General features: G+C 40.2%; 1 protein-coding gene across 4 annotated transcripts; it reads right to left on the reverse strand.

Moving 5' to 3' along the window:
• Nucleotides 1-1,852: 1,852 nt before the first annotated feature.
• LOC110161286 (cholesterol 24-hydroxylase-like) lies at nt 1,853-17,983 on the reverse strand. 4 transcript variants are annotated; one of them, XM_020926017.2, is made up of 16 exons: nt 17,770-17,982; nt 17,601-17,641; nt 17,443-17,520; nt 15,466-15,547; nt 11,097-11,170; nt 10,932-11,018; nt 8,773-8,911; nt 8,231-8,341; nt 7,981-8,143; nt 7,278-7,343; nt 7,091-7,163; nt 6,921-7,005; nt 5,080-5,190; nt 4,485-4,573; nt 2,903-2,969; nt 1,853-2,819 (listed from the first exon to the last, which is right to left on the reverse strand). In XM_020926017.2, exons 3-16 carry the CDS (start codon nt 17,481-17,483, stop codon nt 2,673-2,675), a joined length of 1,335 nt encoding a protein of 444 aa, XP_020781676.2. In that variant the 5' UTR covers nt 17,484-17,520; nt 17,601-17,641; nt 17,770-17,982; the 3' UTR covers nt 1,853-2,672. The 4 variants fall into 4 exon arrangements, with proteins under 4 accessions (XP_020781676.2, XP_020781675.2, XP_055005612.1 ...); XM_020926016.2 differs by having other exon boundaries at nt 17,601-17,983; XM_055149637.1 differs by lacking the exons at nt 15,466-15,547; nt 17,443-17,520; nt 17,601-17,641; nt 17,770-17,982 and adding exons at nt 11,963-12,110; nt 12,692-12,793.
• Nucleotides 17,984-18,586: the final 603 nt, after the last annotated feature.

An 18,586-nucleotide genomic window follows, 5' to 3' on the forward strand; every position in this document is an offset into this window, starting at 1 on the left:
TTTTAGTTTTGACTACAACACTACATGTTGTGAAGTGAGAGACCTGTAGTACCTTTCACATTTTTATGCTTCTTGTTGTGTTAAAAATGTGAACTTTGAGTAAAATCCTATATTAAAACTTAAATTATAATTCTTGTAATTATAGTATAGTCTGGATAAAAAATAATAATAATCTTCAAAATCACTAAATTCTCAGGTGAGCGTTAAAAAACAGTCTAAAAAATATAACAGTGACAAATTGAGTCCATGATTCTGTAAACAGGTAAAAAATAAAAAAAATAAATCCCTCAAATCAAGAATGTACAAATCACAAATAATTCTTCTCACTTTCTCTCTTTTATTTCACAGTTCCGTGGAAAGATCTGAGTCAGGAAGCGCATTAGCATGAAGATGGCGCTCAAATTTGGGTTGGGAGAATTGTAATGGTCTGTGAGGAATAGGCTGAACGGGCATGTGTAATAATATTCATAAAAAGACCGCCTATTGGGGCCGTGCGGGTTCCATAGCAACAACATACATGCTCTTACAAGTTGCATCATGGGAAATTCGCTCTGGGTTGGGATTGCAAACAAGAAAAGACCTTTAACTAGGCCAGAATATAAGACAATAGCACAAACCCTCCTTCTATTGTCTCATGTGGGGCCGCTTTCAAACAGCCACTCTACTAGGACGAGTTCATTGCCAATTTTAAGACCTATATTCCAGTAAAATTATAATTATTTGATTTTTATTGTATGCTGGGGCCTAATTTTGATAATTAAAGGGTCCATATTGTGCTATTGTCTAATCTATGTATGTATTATAATGTAGTTTCCTCATCACAAACAGACCTGGAGGTGTATTATGTTTCATTCACACACGTTTAATACACAAACATATTTGTATATTTACGCTGAGTTCTTTTCCACCTTGTGATGTGGCAATACAAGAACAGTGTTTTTAAACTCCATACACCTTCACTAGAACATTGTTCCCAAAGACTGGGTCTTGACCCTCAGGTGGGTCACAAGAGATTTTTTTTGGGTCACATTGTCATGATCTGCATGTAGGTTGAAATGTTAAGACATGTTTTTTTTTATTAATTTCTGATGTTTTAGTAATTATTTTATTGACTGTTTTGTTCCAGTATTGCTGGTTCAATTGAATGTTTAAAAGAAAAAAAAAAAAAAGTTCTACATTTAATGTTCAAATAGGCGACTTCTGGATCCTTTTATTGCTGCTTCAGTGATTTTCATTGTTGTCATTGTTTCAGACTTGAGTAATATTAATAGTTCAGAGATACGATCACTCAGTCAACAATAAAATATCCTCATTAATGTTCAATAATGATCTAATCCACCTTTATTTTGTGATTTACCAATAATGTCTTCTGATTTGGGTCACGAAGGTTTGTGACTTTTAAAGTATGGGAAACACTGCACTAGAACCATCTGGATAACTTCGGCCCTGGAATTGACCATTTAAACTAAATAAAAGATTTTTTTTTTTTTTTTTATCTGAAAACTACCACTTTATGAATCACAAGGTGCAACAGAGCATTTAGAGCTTGTAGACAGATTTGAGATGTAGACAGACGACACTGTCCACTGTCTTCACTGTCCAGCTCCAGGGAAAAAACATTAAAGGTGCACTGTGCATGTTTTTGTTAGAGCGCCTGCCACTTACTTGTCTCCATGGAGATGTTATTGCTTTACCTCCAGTATTCCAAAGTACAGCATTCAAATATTCAGTCTCCACAGAAACAAGCATGAGATGTCACCAGCACAATTTACAGGTGAGATCTGTGAAATGGCGACCCCACTCACAGTAAGAATACAAGAATTTTTTAGCAATAAAAACACCCATAATCAAATAAATGCCAAAGTTTAATGCCATATTGTGGAATTTTATAGGTAAACAATAACATCTCCATGGTAGTGGATCACCAATCTGAAAAGTTATGCAGTGCACCTTTAAATTAGACAAAGAGAGTACATGGAAAAGTAATTTGTGAATATGCTGCATTGCATTACATCTGAAAATGCATTTGTTGGAATTGTAGGGAGATGCAATAAAAAAAATAATAATAATTACAATGCAATTTAATATTAAAGGAAACAAAAGTTAAGTGAATAAAAGTTGTGGTCATTTGCGGTCTGTTATGAACCACAGAAAACCTGGACTAATAAAGATGTGAAAAGTAAGACAATACTACCCTCTTGTGGTTGCTTTGAGAATAGCACAATGAGGATGAATGAACAGTGCTGGAAGAAGTGACTTATGTAAAAGTACAGATACCAGAGCAAAGAAATACTCAAGTAAACTAACTAACAAGTACAAGTATTTCATGTAGATTTTGAGGTTTATTAAAGCTTCAAATGTACTGATTTCGATACAGATTTGTGCTGAATTTTGTTCAGTACAAACAACAGAATCCATGCTTTTTGTCTAAAATAGAACTTTGGACTTCCTGTAATTTACAGCATATGTTAAGTGACTCAAGTCCAAGTCAAGACCTGCACGTCCCCACCTCAGATAACTGTATCAGAACACAGTCGCTCAAAATACTCAAAGTGAGTATTCCGAACACGTATTTTCAGTATATGTATTCAGTTACTTCCCAACACTGGATGTAAATGCTGAAGTGAAGACAATAACATGTACTGTAGCGTTCTTATAATGTTTAGTGCTGTTCATTCATGGTGTCTGTGTTTGATGGTGCACAGGACTCCACTCTTTGGTCTGAGCGTCCCTGTGTCTTTTATGTCAAAACTCTGTCCTGGGACCAGCGTGAAATCAAACCTCTGGAGCAGTTTGGCCATCACCACCTTGGCTTCTATCTGTAAAAACACACACACAACACAGTATAATACTCACAGTAACTTTACTCTTGAGGGTCATAAAGTAAAGAATGATCATTTACCTGAGCAAAGTTTTGGCCAAGACACGAGCGAGGGCCGAGTGCAAAGGGGTAGTAGCAGTAGTAAGGCCTGGAAAGGATTGTCATGGTGATGTTAAATAAAGCTGCACTATGTAACTTCTCTAACAGAGAGAAACTATCTGCTTGTCTCCATAGAGATGTTATTGTTTTGTCCAGAATGTTTTACAGTATGGCATTAAACCTCTCTATCTTCATGGAGACCAAACCACACCAAGTTACAGGCCAGATCTGTGGAGAGGCAACCCGCTCACAGTCAGAATGTCTGTTATTCCAGTTATTTTTGAGCTGTAAAACCACCAGTAATTGGATAAATGTAAAGTAGAGCTGTTTAATGTCACACTGTGGAACATTCCAGACAGAACAATAACATCTTCATAGAAACAAGCAGGTGACGAACCCTAACCAAAAAAATTACATAGTGCAGGTTTACATAAAAATACAGATACAGAGGTAAAAAGTTACTCAAATAAAACTGGAATAAAATGAAAAAAATAAAATAAAAAATCTTCTTGAGTAATGTACTTTAAGAGTAAAAAGTAAAAGTATTCCACAAAAGTGTTCCTAATTTGTTCAAATGTAAAGATATTGATTAAAAAACATACATATTTTGGTTAACAGCATGAATGAATTTCTTAATTTTTCTTATAAAGTTCCTGAAGCTTCAAGCCGAAGCTTGAACTGAAAAAATAAATAAATAAATAAAAAAATATATCACAATGTTACCACAAACATGGTCAAATAATCCCTAAAATCATATGAAAAGTCCTTTTTACTTTTCAGTCCAGCTCACAAATGTAGTAGAGTAGAAAATAGACACCTGCTTTTAAATGTAGTGAAGTAAAAGTAAAATGTATCCACTGTAAAATTTACTCAAGTAAAGTACCTAAAAATTAGTACCTAAAAAAGTACAGTTCTTAACTTCCACCATGATCATGTGTCACAGTATAGCATTATTCCACCTCTTCGTCTCCATGGTGATGCCACTAGGCCATGTTACACGTTATAGAATGATTTTCTGAAAGAGGGAGTATTATGCAAAATCAACTTTTTGTACTTATCATGTTCTAACAGTCGCTCAACTCAAAAGTTTTATATGTCCTCCGTGCATGTTTGAGTGATCTAGTGATCTCTCCTGGGCCTGTTTCAAGCCCATCTTACAAAACAATACAAGATAACATAGTGATCTAAATATTGTGTGTTTTAAACGAATTATATAAATACAAAATAGATACATTTAATGCCAAGCTCTGCAACAAACCACCAGAAAATGCATGTTTAACATAGAAATACATAGAATTTGCATTGCATTTGTAAATGGACAGTTCTTAAGGTGGAAATATGCACATGACTATATAAATGGTTAAGTGGCACCATCTGCTGGACATAGTAGGAATAAACAAAGTGAAACAACTACAAGAGTAAAACCTGCAGCAGTGTCTTTACATGTCTGTGAAACATTCCAGACAAAGCAATAACATCTCCATGGAGAAAAGCATCTAAAAGGCGATCAACCAAAAAAGTTACGCAATGCACCTTTAAAGCAAATGACAAAAGTGTTTCTTACTTGGGAGCATCAGGATGAAATCTGTCTGGGTCAAACTTCAGTGGATCTTTGAAGAATTTCTCCAACCGACCACCAGTGTAGCTGCTGAACTAAAAATAAAGTACAGACAATAATTATATGTGAGGGGGAACATATGTTTTCTATACAAACTACACTAAAACAAAAGTGAGAGGAAATATTGTTAAAGGCTCTATATTACAAAAAATTTACTCTGAGCTTTAAGCCATGTTAGAATGTTGTTACCTCCTCAAAAACAGACCTGGAGTTGTTTTCATGTGAACAGCTCCTTTTATCTTCAGTTCAGTAAAGATTGGCATCTCCAAGGCTGCATTTTCTAGTGAGGGTCTATGGAGTTTAAAAACACAGTGGAGCACTTCCTCTATTACCACAACATTACAAGATGGCTGGAGTGTTTTCCAAATGAGAAAACTAATCTGTAGGGTTTGTGTGTTAACCATGTGTGAATGAAACAAAACACAACTCCAGCTCTGTTTGTGATGAGGAAACAACATTAGAAAATAGATCAGAAAATGGCGTAATATGGCCCTTTAATGCATTACAATATTTTTCTTTTTTAGCCAAAAAATGTCCTCACCATAATTGTCACTCCTGCTGGGACATTGATGCCTCCTATCACCATGTCTTTATTCAGATCACGGGACGTCCCAGGGGCAGTGGGGTACAGTCTGAGCGTCTCTTTCAGCACCTGTGTACATATGGTGATAAATCATATTCATTTTGATTAGGGCTGGAAATTCATTTCATTTACCGTGACTGTAGGTCACACCTTTTTTCATGGTTTGGGTGTTTCCTGCAACTTATACTCCAGTGAGACTTATATATTAAAATGTTCACACTGACAGCCTGAAAGGCTTTAGTCTTGTGTGTGAGTATGTGCTGCTCCTGTTCCTCCTGTACCACTGTCACTTCACTCTACTGCACATGTCTCCTACAGAAAGAGCCTCTGTCCTGTCTGTATCATGTCAGTCGATCGCACCATTACTTCTGCACCACTGAATAATTTAACATTTAAACAAACTTATAAAGACAACCAAAACCATCCTGTTGGGATTCAGAAAGGCCGGAATAATTCTAACTGGAACTGATGCTGAGTCTGACGACAGCGACACAGAAGAGGAAGCGACGCTCTGTTTACCTCCGGAGGTCGAGGCCGAGTTGTTCAGAAGTGACACCGAGGATGAAGAATTGAATGGATTTAGTGATTTGGAGTGAGATGGAGAGTTTGGTAAACTTGTTCTGTTGTTTATGTTATAGTTTATCTGAAGAACTGTTCATATGTGACTTTAACAGTCTGTTGTTCTCTCTTCTATTATTTTTACTAGAACTTAACTTTCAACAGGAAATGTCGGTTCCTGGTCTCTGATTTTATAAAACAAATTTCTCCAAAAAAGTGCGAGTTATATATGCTTTTTTTTCTTCATTACACATTTTTTGGGCTGGTGTGACTTATACTCCAGAGTGACTTATAGTCCGGAATAGACGGTACGCTCATTTGGTCAGTGTATAACTCATTAGATTCTACATACGTTACATTCAGTCTGATGCCCATAAAACAAAACATATTCAGTCTGAAGAACTTCACAATCAAATCAAACACTAAGTCAATGAGGTGCAGGCTGAAGCTGAAGCTGAAGCTGAAGCTTATTGTGTCCACCCTTATCTCCAACTACAGCACGCTAATGGACATTCATCTACAAAATGAATACAACATTATTACATTTTACTACATCATGATGAAACTAAAGTGTGCAATTATTCTAATTATCACAACATTGTCTTTACTGTTGTTATTCTTTCAAATATGTTTCCATTACTATTCTCTTAAAAATGATTTGAATTGTATAAGAGTGGTAGTGAACTTTGCTTGATAAACAGTGTTCCTCAGAGTCGTTCTTACATGTGGCCTGTGGAACAATATACATTATATTTACTTTCTCTCTGAGGGAACATTGCCTGTAAAGAATGAGGATTTTCATCACGTTTGACTCTGTACATGAACTCAGCCGTGTACAAATCGACCACAGTATTTTAAAATATTTGATTGAATGAACAATGAAATCACAGAGTCTCTCACGATACGACACACGATACATGACTCACGATACGATATTATCAGGATATTACGATACATGTGATAATCAATATATTGACACTGAGATATTACTGTTTACTGTTTAAGAAACAAATACTTTTTAGCAACAGTATTTCTTTGTTAAAGCCACTGCTTGTTCAAAGTTAGAAAGAGTAGTAAATACATTTATTTTAATCAGCAAAACTGTGAATATGTCAAGTGCATTGCATAAACTCTTTTACTTTCACTAAATAAAACTAAATTATCATGCACTCAACACAAAAAAGAATAAAGGTGCATTGCTGAACTTTTCTGTTTTTCCCTGATAATCTACTGTGTTGTACCTGTGAGAGATACGTCAGGTTTCCCAGGTCGTCGTAGCTTATTTCTCTCTTCATTCCAATGACTTCATCCACCTCTTTCTTCGCTCTGGGGAGTAATAACGATGTAATTCAAAATGTTTTGTACATGTAAATGATCTGTAGTTATTTAGTTCACGTCATGATGTCTGTACTTCTCTAAAATATCCGGGTGTCGTCCCAGTTCCATGATACAAAAGGCGAGTTGATTGGCGGTGGTCTCCTGGCCTGCAATGATAATAGAACACTTAGTAATAACATGATAATAACATGGTAATAACATGGTAATAACATGGTAATAAAGACAAACATGAGGCAACTAAGCAAAGCAAAAGCCCTCACCTGCGATAAAGAAGGTCACAAAGTTGTCCAACATAAACTCTTCATCCTCCTTGGTCATGCTTTCCTCTGAAATAGTGGAAACATGGATTCATTAAGATGCAGCAATATAAGGAGGAGTTCTTCACTCGTCCAGGACACATTTAATGGAAAGAAGAGTCCAGACGACCAGATGACCAAGAAACCTTCTCTACATTTCAACTTGAAATCAAAAATGTAGGGTTGACAAAGTTGCCTTTTGGTTGAAGGAGGAATAAATATTGACATAAATGACATATCTCAGGGCAACAGTGGTTGGTTGCTCTTGTGCATATCCTGCTCACACACTGAGCAGTTTTTGAAAATTTTAGTTTTTTGTAGCATAGTTTTTAACATCATATGATTATGAATTTAACCAAGTAAGTAGTGCAGCATGTGCAGTTCAAAGAACACGACAAAGAGACTGTTAGATTGTGTGTTTTTTCCTGTATCCATGGAAACTGTGCAAGATGCTAGCTGAGGAGCTAGTTGAGAAGTTAGCTATGGATATTTGAGATGCTACAGGTGTTTTACACCATATGTAGAAGCAAATGTGACAGAAGACCTTCCAGAGGAAATACTCCAAGGGACACTCCCACATTAAAAAGAAAGTAGAAGGGCTGAATTGTCAAGCAAAAGTAATATCCTTTGTTTGCAGTGGCAGTGTTTTGTTATTTGTTGTGTTCACCTTGTCCGGCTGATTTGATGATCTGTGTGAGAATGTCTTTGGGCACCTCCTCTCCGTTTTGCATGGCCGTCTTCCTCTCATTGATCCACTGAGCTCCAGTGGAACGCAGCAGATCACAGGCTTTCCTCACTTCACTAATGTACGACCAGTTCTGAGGTCTGAACTGAAGAGTGTGAGATGTTTATTAAAATATACAAATGTCAAAGTGAACACAGTAAATACATTTCACAGGAGCATGAATATCACTGACCTCGAAGGTTGCATCTCGGACATAGTGACACATTCCTTGGAGACACATCTCGATGGCTCTGGGGAACGGTGAGGAGTACCTAAGCAGGTCCAGATCAACTCCGAACGCGACCTGAGGATGAACAAAGAGTTATATTTTACTCCTTTACACAAGAAGAAAATGGATATATGACTGGGCTATAGTCCCCAGTGCCCCAAGAACTGGAACAAAGACTTTTTCTTCTGTTTTTTTAAATGCCCCAACTTCATCTAGAGCTGTTTTCTCTTAACCATGTAAAAATGTTAAAAGTAAATTCAAAATATTCCTTTTTAAAAACAACATAGACTTTGAAGCACATGAACACAATGGTTTACCTTAAAGGGTCTATATTATGCCATTTATACATGGAGATGTTAGGGCATTCAACTAAAATAATTTATTCCATTACAGATGTTTGTATTGCTAAAAAACATACATTCTTACTGTAAATGGACTCACCTCTCCGGAAAGATATGTGATGGACTCCCCTTACAAAAATTACACAGCACATACACACGCTTTACCTTGGCGATAATGTCCAGTGCGACGCAGTTGACCAGATGGAGCATGTTGGCCACAGTTTTGTTCTCTGCCTCTTCAGAAAGCTTCTCCATCAGTTTGTCTGCTCTCTCATTAAAGGTGCTCGTCAAACCTCTCAGATATCTGCATTCAAACAGGACAATACTGAGGCCCATTTACTATTACAATCAACATTTTATATTGAATGTTTTTATGATTTTTTTGTTCTGTTTTCAGGTTGAGCCAATCACTCCTAAAGAGAAGTAATTTTGCATTTGGAATCTGCTCGCACACACCCAAGACTGTGCAGCCTTCAGTGCAAAATTTGAAAAAAAAACGTCACCAACTGGCAAACAAATTTGGACTTGGTACCTAAAAATGCAAAGATGAAGGCTGCTTATGCAAGACTAAAGGATTACATATGTGTGCGAGCAGATTCCAAGAAGCGAAATGACTTCTCTTTGGAGTGAACGGCATGGCTCAACCTGAACAAAAATAAAACATTAAATATAAAATCTTAATCATTTTCTATACATTCTGTTCGTATTGTGTTCGTATTTACCCCCTCTATATGATCCTGCGTTTTTAATTTGCCATTTTGCCCGTAAATAAATTACTATTCCTTATATGAACCTCAGCTCTAAATTCACTCATAAAACTGCTCGCCTCGTAAGCTTCATTTGACTGGAGCCGAACGCCATGGGTGACGTCACACTCTCTACTCTTCTACACTTTTATAGAGACCCTGCAGTCACATGACCGTTTTTGTTTTGGCCGCCATATTGATGGTCCCGACGATGGCAGCTAACATTCTAGTAAAATGGCTTATCTGTGGTCAGGTCATAAATTCCTCGATGTATGGCAGCCAGTGTGCAAAATACGGGAGGTGCTCCCCCCATTAACCCATCACACCCCCTAAGAAGAAGAAAAAAAAAAGTCCAGATGCCATCCCATACAGACCCGGACAAGGTCAGCCAGATGTTCCCGAGGTTCCTACAATTGCGAAAGGTATCGATGTCCCCATTAAAACCGTGAGCTGTCCTCATCTCAAGTTATCGTCATGAACTCATAAAACTCACCGCATCAGTCCGGAGCAGAAGCACTGAGGGAAACAGCAGCAGCAACAACACTAAAGACACGACAGCACTCACCGTAGCGCAGCCCCTCAAGACGGGATTGGGGGTCCGGTCCTTGGTCTTGTGCCATCCTCCGAGCACGTTTGTCGGATAGGTCCGGAGGCTCTGTCCTCCATGTCCTGGTTCCAGACAGAGGCAAGCAAGACCAATGCGCAATGGACTGGGTCCGAGCGGTTCCATGCTGTCGTCTGCACGCTGGTTCCGTGCAGGGAAGCAAGAATGCGCTGTGGACTGCAGGTCCGGGCGGACTGCTCTGGCTCTCCGTGCTCAAGGACTGTTTCTGAGGTGGTGCAGCATCCAGACAGAAGTGTGAATCCCGGTTGGTTTGTTATATGTTGTTCTGAGCGTCTGTCCACCGCACACTTGGTTCTTCCTGGGAAAAGGGCTTCTCAGGCCGAGGCTCCTAACATCACTCCCCGCTCCAGCTCGTCTAAGTCCGGTCTGAACCGGAGCTGCTCCTGCTGGTTCAGGACTCTGGTTTGGCTCTAGTCCGGCTGTAGCATTTCTCACACTAGGTTAAATCCAGTTCATTTTATAAAATGAATCAACTGAATAGGGCCTATTCACCTATTCAGTTTAAGCTGTCTGTGGCATCCATCGTGGTGTCTCTTTCTTTTTTCACATTTGAGTCTGTATCGCTCAACAATTTGGAGATGGGGACCCCCGAATATTGACGGGTATTTGGCACACTGATGGCAGCTCCACTTGTCTGTCAACTTCAACCGGGATCTGATACAACTGAACCCCTGTGTCTTTATCTTTCTGCTGATTACAGATCTGTGTGCAACACTTTTCCATTATGTCTTAATCTGAAAATTAAAGAAACGACTTGAAAATGTGCTAACTTTGCAATGGCGCTCTATTGGCGGTCTGGCTCGCCGGAAGTGGATCAGGGCAAAGTCACATGCAGGTTCTATATACAGTCTATGGTGTCACCCCATGTTCTTCATAATATAAAAATAATAAATTATATTATAAATAATAAGTAATCATTGTAATAAATACAAGTATGTGCAGTTGTGGCTCACAGGCTGCTGAAGGCGGGGTCCATGATGCGTCTCTGTTTGTACCACTGCTCGTGGTCTCGCGCTGTCACCAGACCATTCCCCAAAAACCTAAACAAAAATAGAAAAGATATGAAGCAAAATAAAGAAAATACAGATTAAAAAATGACTGTGTGTTTAGACTTTTACCTTTGACCGAAAAGGCTGAAGAGACGCTTGTAGAGGAATTTATCTTTGGGGTATTTTGAGGACATGAGAATCTCCTGAAATGATGTCAGAGAAAAGTAAAAGGGTATAAATTAGAATTGTATCAACCAAGAAACTAAGACTGGACTCAGATTGTCAGTATTTTTAAATTTTCATGACCAAACTAAAGCTCAAATGAATGTCTTTATTTAGTATGATAAGCCAAGGCTGAAGTTTTTTTTTGTTTGTTTGTTTTTGTTTTGTTTTGGTATCTGTACTCATCCATCCATTTTCTTCCACTTTATCTGGGATTGGGTCTTAGGGGTATCAGTCTAAGCAGGGACTCCCAGACTTCCCTCACCCCAGACACTTCTTCCAGCTCCTCTAGGGGGACCCAGAGGCGTTCCCAGGCCAGCCCAGAGACATAATCCTTCCAGCGTGTCCTGGGTCTTCCCCGGGACCTCCTCCAGTGGGACATGTCCAGAACACCTCCAGAGGGAGGCACCCAGGAGGCATCTGGAACAGATGCCCTCCCTGTTGTGAAGAACCAGCGGCTCTACTCCGAGCTCCTCCCATGTGACTGAGCTCCTCACCCTATCGCTAAGGGAGCACCCAGCCACCCTGCAGAGGAAACTCATTTCGGCTGCTTGTATCCTCGATCTTGTTACAGAGCTTATACCCAGATCTTGTACCCAGAGCTCATGTGGGGAGGAACGTAGAGTGATGGATACAGATCGATACAGTGACCGCATTACTGCAGAAGCTGCACCGATCCACCTGCCAATCTCACGCTCCATCCTCCCCTCATTCGTGAAGAAGACCCCGAGATACTTAAAATCCTCCACTTGAGGCAGGGACTCTCCACCCACCTGGAGAGGGCAAGACTCTTTTTTCCAGTCAAGAACCATGGCCTCGAATTTAGCAGAGCTGATTTTGATCCCAGCCACTTAACACTCAGCTGCAAACCGCCTCAGTGCTGCAGGTCCTGGCTTGATGAAGCCAACAGGACAACATCATCTGCAAACAGCAGAGATGAGATTATGTGGTCCACTGACTGTGCATAGATTTTCTATCCATAAATTCAGTGAATAGAACTGATGACAAAGGGCAGCCCTAGCAGAGTCCGACATGCACCTGGAACAGGTCTGACTTACTGCTGGTGTGGTATAGGATTTTGACCCAGCGGTCAGGTGACCCCAGGGTCAACATAACAATTAGTATGTTGACCCTGGGGTCAGAATCCTATTATGGTATGTTGACCCCCCTATAGAATATTGACCCCCCTATGAAAATCTATATTTTATTAATAAAGAACTTGAATTCTATAGAAAAACTTTGAACATTAATACTATATTTGCAAAGTAATACAAATTGACATATTTAAAAGTGTTTTTGAAGAACTCAGATGCATTGATTATAACTACAGAATGTTAAAAATTACTTTACTATAGCAGTATGTTGACCCCGGGGTCAATATACTATGGGGGTCAAAATACTCTCTCACACCGGCAATGGACACAGCTCCTGCTCCGGTCATACAGGGACCAGACAGCCCTTAGCAAACTGATACTCATACTCTTACTCATACTCATACATACCCATAGTACCAGACACAGGACACCACGAGGGACACGGTCGAAAGCTTTCTCACAAAGCACATGTGGACTGGTTGGGCAAACTCCTATGAACCCTCGAGCACCTGATGGAGAGTATAGAGCTGCTCCAGTGTTCCACGGCTGAGATGAAAACTTCACTGCTCCTCCTGGATCTGTGGTTCGACTATCGGTTGGATTGTCTTCTATAGTACCCTGGAACACACCTTACCAGGGACGCTGAGGAGTGTGATTCCCTTCTTAAACAGAGGGCCACCACCCCGGTCTGCAAGTCCAGAGGCACTGTCCCCAATCGCCACATGATGTTGCAGAGACATGTCAGTCAAGACCCACAACATCCAGAGACTTAAGATACTCAAAATGGATCTCCTCCACCTCCGGAGCCTTGCCACCGAGGAGCTTTAACTACCTCAGTGACTTCAGCCAGGGTGATGGATGCGTCCACCTTCGAGTCCCCAGCCTCTGCTTCCTCCTCAGAAGACATGACGGTGGGATTGCGGAGATCCACAAAATATTTCTTCCACCATCCAATAACATCCCCAGTCAAGGTCAGCTCTCCCCCCGCACTGTAAACAGTGTTGCTGAAGAACTGCTTCCCCCTACTCATTTAATCCCATGGGTCACAATAGTGGCCTTAAAAAAAAGTTACATTTCTAAGGCTATAAAAATGTTACTGAATGATCTATTAATGCATTTCCATCAGATATTGAAATATATGATAAAGTGTCTCAATGAAATATGTGCAGTGTCGCATGTTTACTGTAAATTGTCACATGACCAGAGCTGTTTACTTCCTGTTTGCACCAAGAGAAGAGGATGGCAGCAAGAAAACTTCCAAAGAAAAGTTTAGTAAAGTATGTTAACATAAAGACAGGACATCTTTTTGGTACACACCATGCGTAAGGTGTCTAGTATTGATATTTGCATTTGCAATTACTCAACTTTGTTTAATGTGGTCACAGAACTCACAAACATATCAAACATGTCACCAGCAACAATGGTGACTGGTGGGATAACCCACTGTATCTATATGTAATACACAGAGGCTAACTGTTCTACCTGCTGCTACCGAACTGTCTACGTAATTTTACACACAGAAACACATGCACACACACACACACACTCACATGCACACACACACACGCACACACACGCACACACATACAACACACACGGACCCTAGGTAGAACGAGCTAGCTAACTACCAAACTTTCTGCTGTGTTTTCTTTTAGATTTACAAGTTCTTGATTTGTTGGATCAAGATGAGTTCCCAGACAAAGCATGCAGCATTGCAGTCATCCCTCAAAATGAAAAAGATGCTGTACTCAGTGATTGTGACAGTGATGGGCTTGATATGGACTATGAAGGGGGAAATAGGCCATTTGCCAGCAAGGCAAAGAGAGATCACAGTTGAAATGTCCAACTCTACTCCACCCAGACCAAGGGAAAGCAACTGAATCTAAGTATGGATGAGCTCCTCACCTTCTATGGGATCCCAATTGCAAGTGGATACAGCTTTGTCCCAATAGACACATGTACTGGTCAGTTGACATTGATGTGCACGATAAGAGCATTTCAGGTGCAATGTGGAGAAACCACTTTGATGATATAATGGAGCCATATTGTGGATCACACACTCTCCTACCAGAGACAGGGTTGAGTCAGGGACCCAGCGTTATCATAGGTTTGGCAGAGTAATCTCAGGTTCCTCAAGGTTGTAAGTTCTTCCATGACAACCTCTTTACAACTCTTTCACTCATGGATGAGATGACAAAAAGAGGATATGGAAGCTTTGGAACCATGAGGCAGAACCGCCTGTTTGATGTCCCATTCACACCACTGAATGCCTTCATGAAGTTACCCAGAGGAACCTCTGAGGTTCTGTGCCAAGGAGAGAAGCTGCTGGTCCGTTGGAAAAACAACAACATTGCCATAGTGGCAACAAACATGGCTGAAAAATACACTGAGATCTCTGTCAAGAGATGGAACAGGCATCGACGTGCATTTGACAACGTCCAACAACCAAAATGCATCAGCTGATACAATAAGCACATGGGTGGTGTAGACCTTTACGACCTACAAGTGTCACGATACCATATCTCAAGCAGGTCAAAGAAGTGGTGGTGGCCCATCTATGCATGGGCTATCAATAGTACTCTTGTAAATGGCCATCTCTTTTACAGAGATGTTATTGGAGGGATCATCGACATGCTCACCTTCTCACGGAGAGTCTCACTGTCTATTCTGCAAAGGTTTGGATGACAAAGCTTCCAACTGGCCAATTAACATGATGCACCATTTCCAGAGATGTCACCATTGTGAGAAATGCACTATCTACGTATGTGAGAAATGCAAAGTACCACTGTACATTGAGTGCTTCAAGCTGTACCATGGAATGTAGAAAACAGGCAAGACAGCAGAATACCGTCAGACAGAGTTCACAAGTATGCAGACACACACACACACGCATACACACACAGACACACACACACACTGCACAGGTCAAATACACCTATATTCAGTCTGTCCAATGGTTGATACGACACAGTATCTCACCGGTCAATTATGACCGATCATAACACACACTTTTTCATACACTTTTCCATGAAAATTTCTAAAAAAAATATGATTGATTGTTTGAAACGCATACTAATGACACATGTTTTGGATATTTTTGTGTCTAGGAGAAATTTGGAATTAAATGGGTAACAAAACTGAGTACTTCATTGAACACTGTGAAGATGTTGAATGAGGCTTACCTTTGTAGCCTCTGGGCAGTGCACTCCAAGCAACACATAATGTAGTATATTGATCCTGTACACTGGTCCATATATCTCTGACCTAAAACAGGAATTTATTTACTTTACAAAACATGTTACTATGGCAATAAGTGAACCAATACTAGAGGAGAGTGCAGAGGGCTGAGGGGGACATGGTTACACAATATTAGTAATATAATTACAGGCTAAATGTTGAAACACACCCCAAACCTACTACAACTAATAACATACAAGAGAGTGTAGTATTTTCATTTGTTAAAGGGCCAATATTACTCTCTTTTCTCATCTGTTATATTGTAGTTTCATCACAAACAGACCTGGAGGTGTGTTTTGTTTCATTTATACATGTTTAACACACAAACCCTGCAGATTTTGGTTGAGTCTGTCTCTCAAACACTATTCCACATTGTGATGTCATGTGGCAATGCAGGAAGTGCCCCATTAAAGGTTGTATAGAGGATTTTCCAAGGAACGAGAAATCCAGCGATTGTTTGTCCTTTTTCAAATGTTGCGTATGCGTGAAACCACCCCCCCTCCCCTACAGCTCCCTACGTAGAAACGCCTCCTCCCGCCTCCTCCTTACGCCAGAAACAGGTTTGTTTACAGCCGGTGCGCTGCACATGACTTGTAAACAACTAACTACAGTGTTGGTTAGGCAAGACGGAGAAGTGAGGAGCGGGGGGAGCGGGTGCGCGGACATTTCGTGCGCGGACGAGAAGTGAGGAGCAGGGAGAAGAGCGGAGCAGGGAGAGGAGAGAGGAGAGGAGAGAGGAGAGAGGAGAGGGGAGCGGTGCGCGGAGATTCCGTGCCCGGAGAAGTGAGGAGCAGGGGGAAGAGCGGATCGGGCAGCGGGGAGAGGAGCAGGAAAGGGGTGCAGAGAAGGTTGCGCAGAGATTCCGTGCGAATGAACTAGCTACAACACGCAGCAGCAAGCGGATTCTTTGCCTTGAAAATTACATTTTCAGACATAGGATATCGCTTTCGTGTCCTGAAAAACGTTTGTCTAGCTCTTGGAAATAAAGTACGTTTTTATAATAAGCAGAAGTGACCTGTCCAGGAGTAATTTGGCGACCAATGCGTCAGTCTTTAGACCCTGCAGACGCAGGGTCTAAAGACTTCAGTTGCGCCATCGCTGGAATGAATCTCCAAGAATCACCTTAGTTTGGCTTCGCTGCTTTTCCCCTTGTCTTCTTCTTTCATCGACCTCAAAAACTGACTTTCTTTTGCGGCGAACTGCTCCTGGATTCTTGTCGCCATTGCAACAAACTTTGTGCGAACTGCGAGGAAGATATAGGTCAAAAAAAGCCGCTAAGAACTGTTGCGTTGGTGGAGTAAACAGCGTCTGTGCGTCTTGCGTCTGTGGACTGCGTGACAGGTCGTACGTAAACCACGTAACGGCAGCGCGCAGGCAAGTCAGTTACGCTAGAAACGTAGGGAGTTTGATTGACAGCCTGTCAGCTAACAGATAACGAGGCAGTGTCGTTATCTATTGGCAAATGTTTAGCCCCACCACGTCCAGAGTTGATTAATTTTTATTCTCTTTTTTTTGGTCATCATAATTACAAGGCTACTGCATCTCTATAATGCTATCATTGACAACTTGAAACAAAAAAAAATCCTCCATACAACCTTTAAGGTAAAATGCAGTTGTTAACTTCAAAACTGCCACTGCATGACATCACAAGGTTGACCAGAATATTTGGAGCTTTGGAGATGTAGACAGACTAATAATAAAGAGTTACTCAAACACGAGTTAAACAAAATACAACTCCAGATTTGTTTTTGAGGAGGTAAAAATTACAAATTATAAAATGACTTAAACATCAAATGAGTTAATTGTGCGTAATATAAGGACCTTTATGTGTTAGTAGAAAGAAAACGTCATTTCAAAGTGCGTCAGTGTTGTAATAAAACCCGCACTTTAAACTCACACTTTTACTGTTGCGTTTTTCTCACCATTCTAGAAACTTGTCATGAACGACTCCATCCTTTTTCATTATCTCCACCAAAATTGGAGAATGGCCCAAGAGAAAACTGCATTTAAACAAACAAAACGTGCAAGTTATGAGAATTAGGTAAATTTACGCGCGCAGCTTTCGTAATTCATAACGTACCTGGTTCGTGGCGGTCCAGGGATGTGGTCATATTTGAGATGCTGGTATTTGATGTAAAGACAATATCCGAGAAACGCAAAGAAAAACACGCACAGAGACAATGGAAGGACCCGAGGAAGCCAGTTTGACAGTGCGCTTACGATTGCCATGTTGGAAAATGACCCTTTACCTGCACCGTGTCGGACTCACAACTTCCGCGTTATGTGTCCTGGCTTGATCCCGGTTTGGTTCTGGTTTTGGACTAGTTTGTCTATGCAGAGTTGATTTGGTCTGGTTCTGGTTTAGGTCTGGTCTAGCTCGGGTTTAGTTTCGTGCAAGTCCCAGTTTAAGTTCTAATCTTTAGTTCCAATTGTGTGAAAGTGTGAGCGCTCCCTGAGGAGTTACATAATTCCGAGTTCACAACAATTCACGCAAACAGATGTTGGAGACATCGGCTGCTTAAAGGTCCAACATTTCGCAAAACTGACTCTTGTGAGCTTTAAGTCACGTTACAATGTTATTACCTCCAAAAACAGACCGGGAGTTGTGTTTTCTTTGTTAACTTGTGTGTTAACAATTTGTTGGTTTGTGAATGCGCTGTGAGTAAAAATGCATTTGTTGAAATTGTAGGGAGATGCAATAGAAGTAATAATAATTACAATGCAATTTGATATTAAAGGAAACAAAAGTTAAGTGAATAAAAAGTTGTGGTCATTTGCGGTCTGTTATAAACCACAGAAAACCTGGACAAATAAAGACGTGAAAAGTAAGACAATTACTACCCTCTTGTGGTTGCTTTGAGAATAGCACAAAGTATGAATGAACAGTGCTGGAAGAAGTGACTTAAGTAAAAGTACAGATACCAGAGCAAAGAAATACTAAAAAAGTGGACGCATGACATGAAAAAAATCGAGTACAAATACATGTTTAAAAATTTACTTAAATAGTAAAAGTATTTTACGCAGATTTTGTGGTTTAATAAAGCTTCAATAAAGTATTTATCTATT

Source organism: Boleophthalmus pectinirostris, unplaced genomic scaffold, assembly GCF_026225935.1.
Source record: "Boleophthalmus pectinirostris isolate CB_2022bp ecotype Guang Dong unplaced genomic scaffold, ASM2622593v1 HiC_scaffold_13, whole genome shotgun sequence".
NCBI lineage: Eukaryota > Metazoa > Chordata > Actinopteri > Gobiiformes > Gobiidae > Boleophthalmus > Boleophthalmus pectinirostris.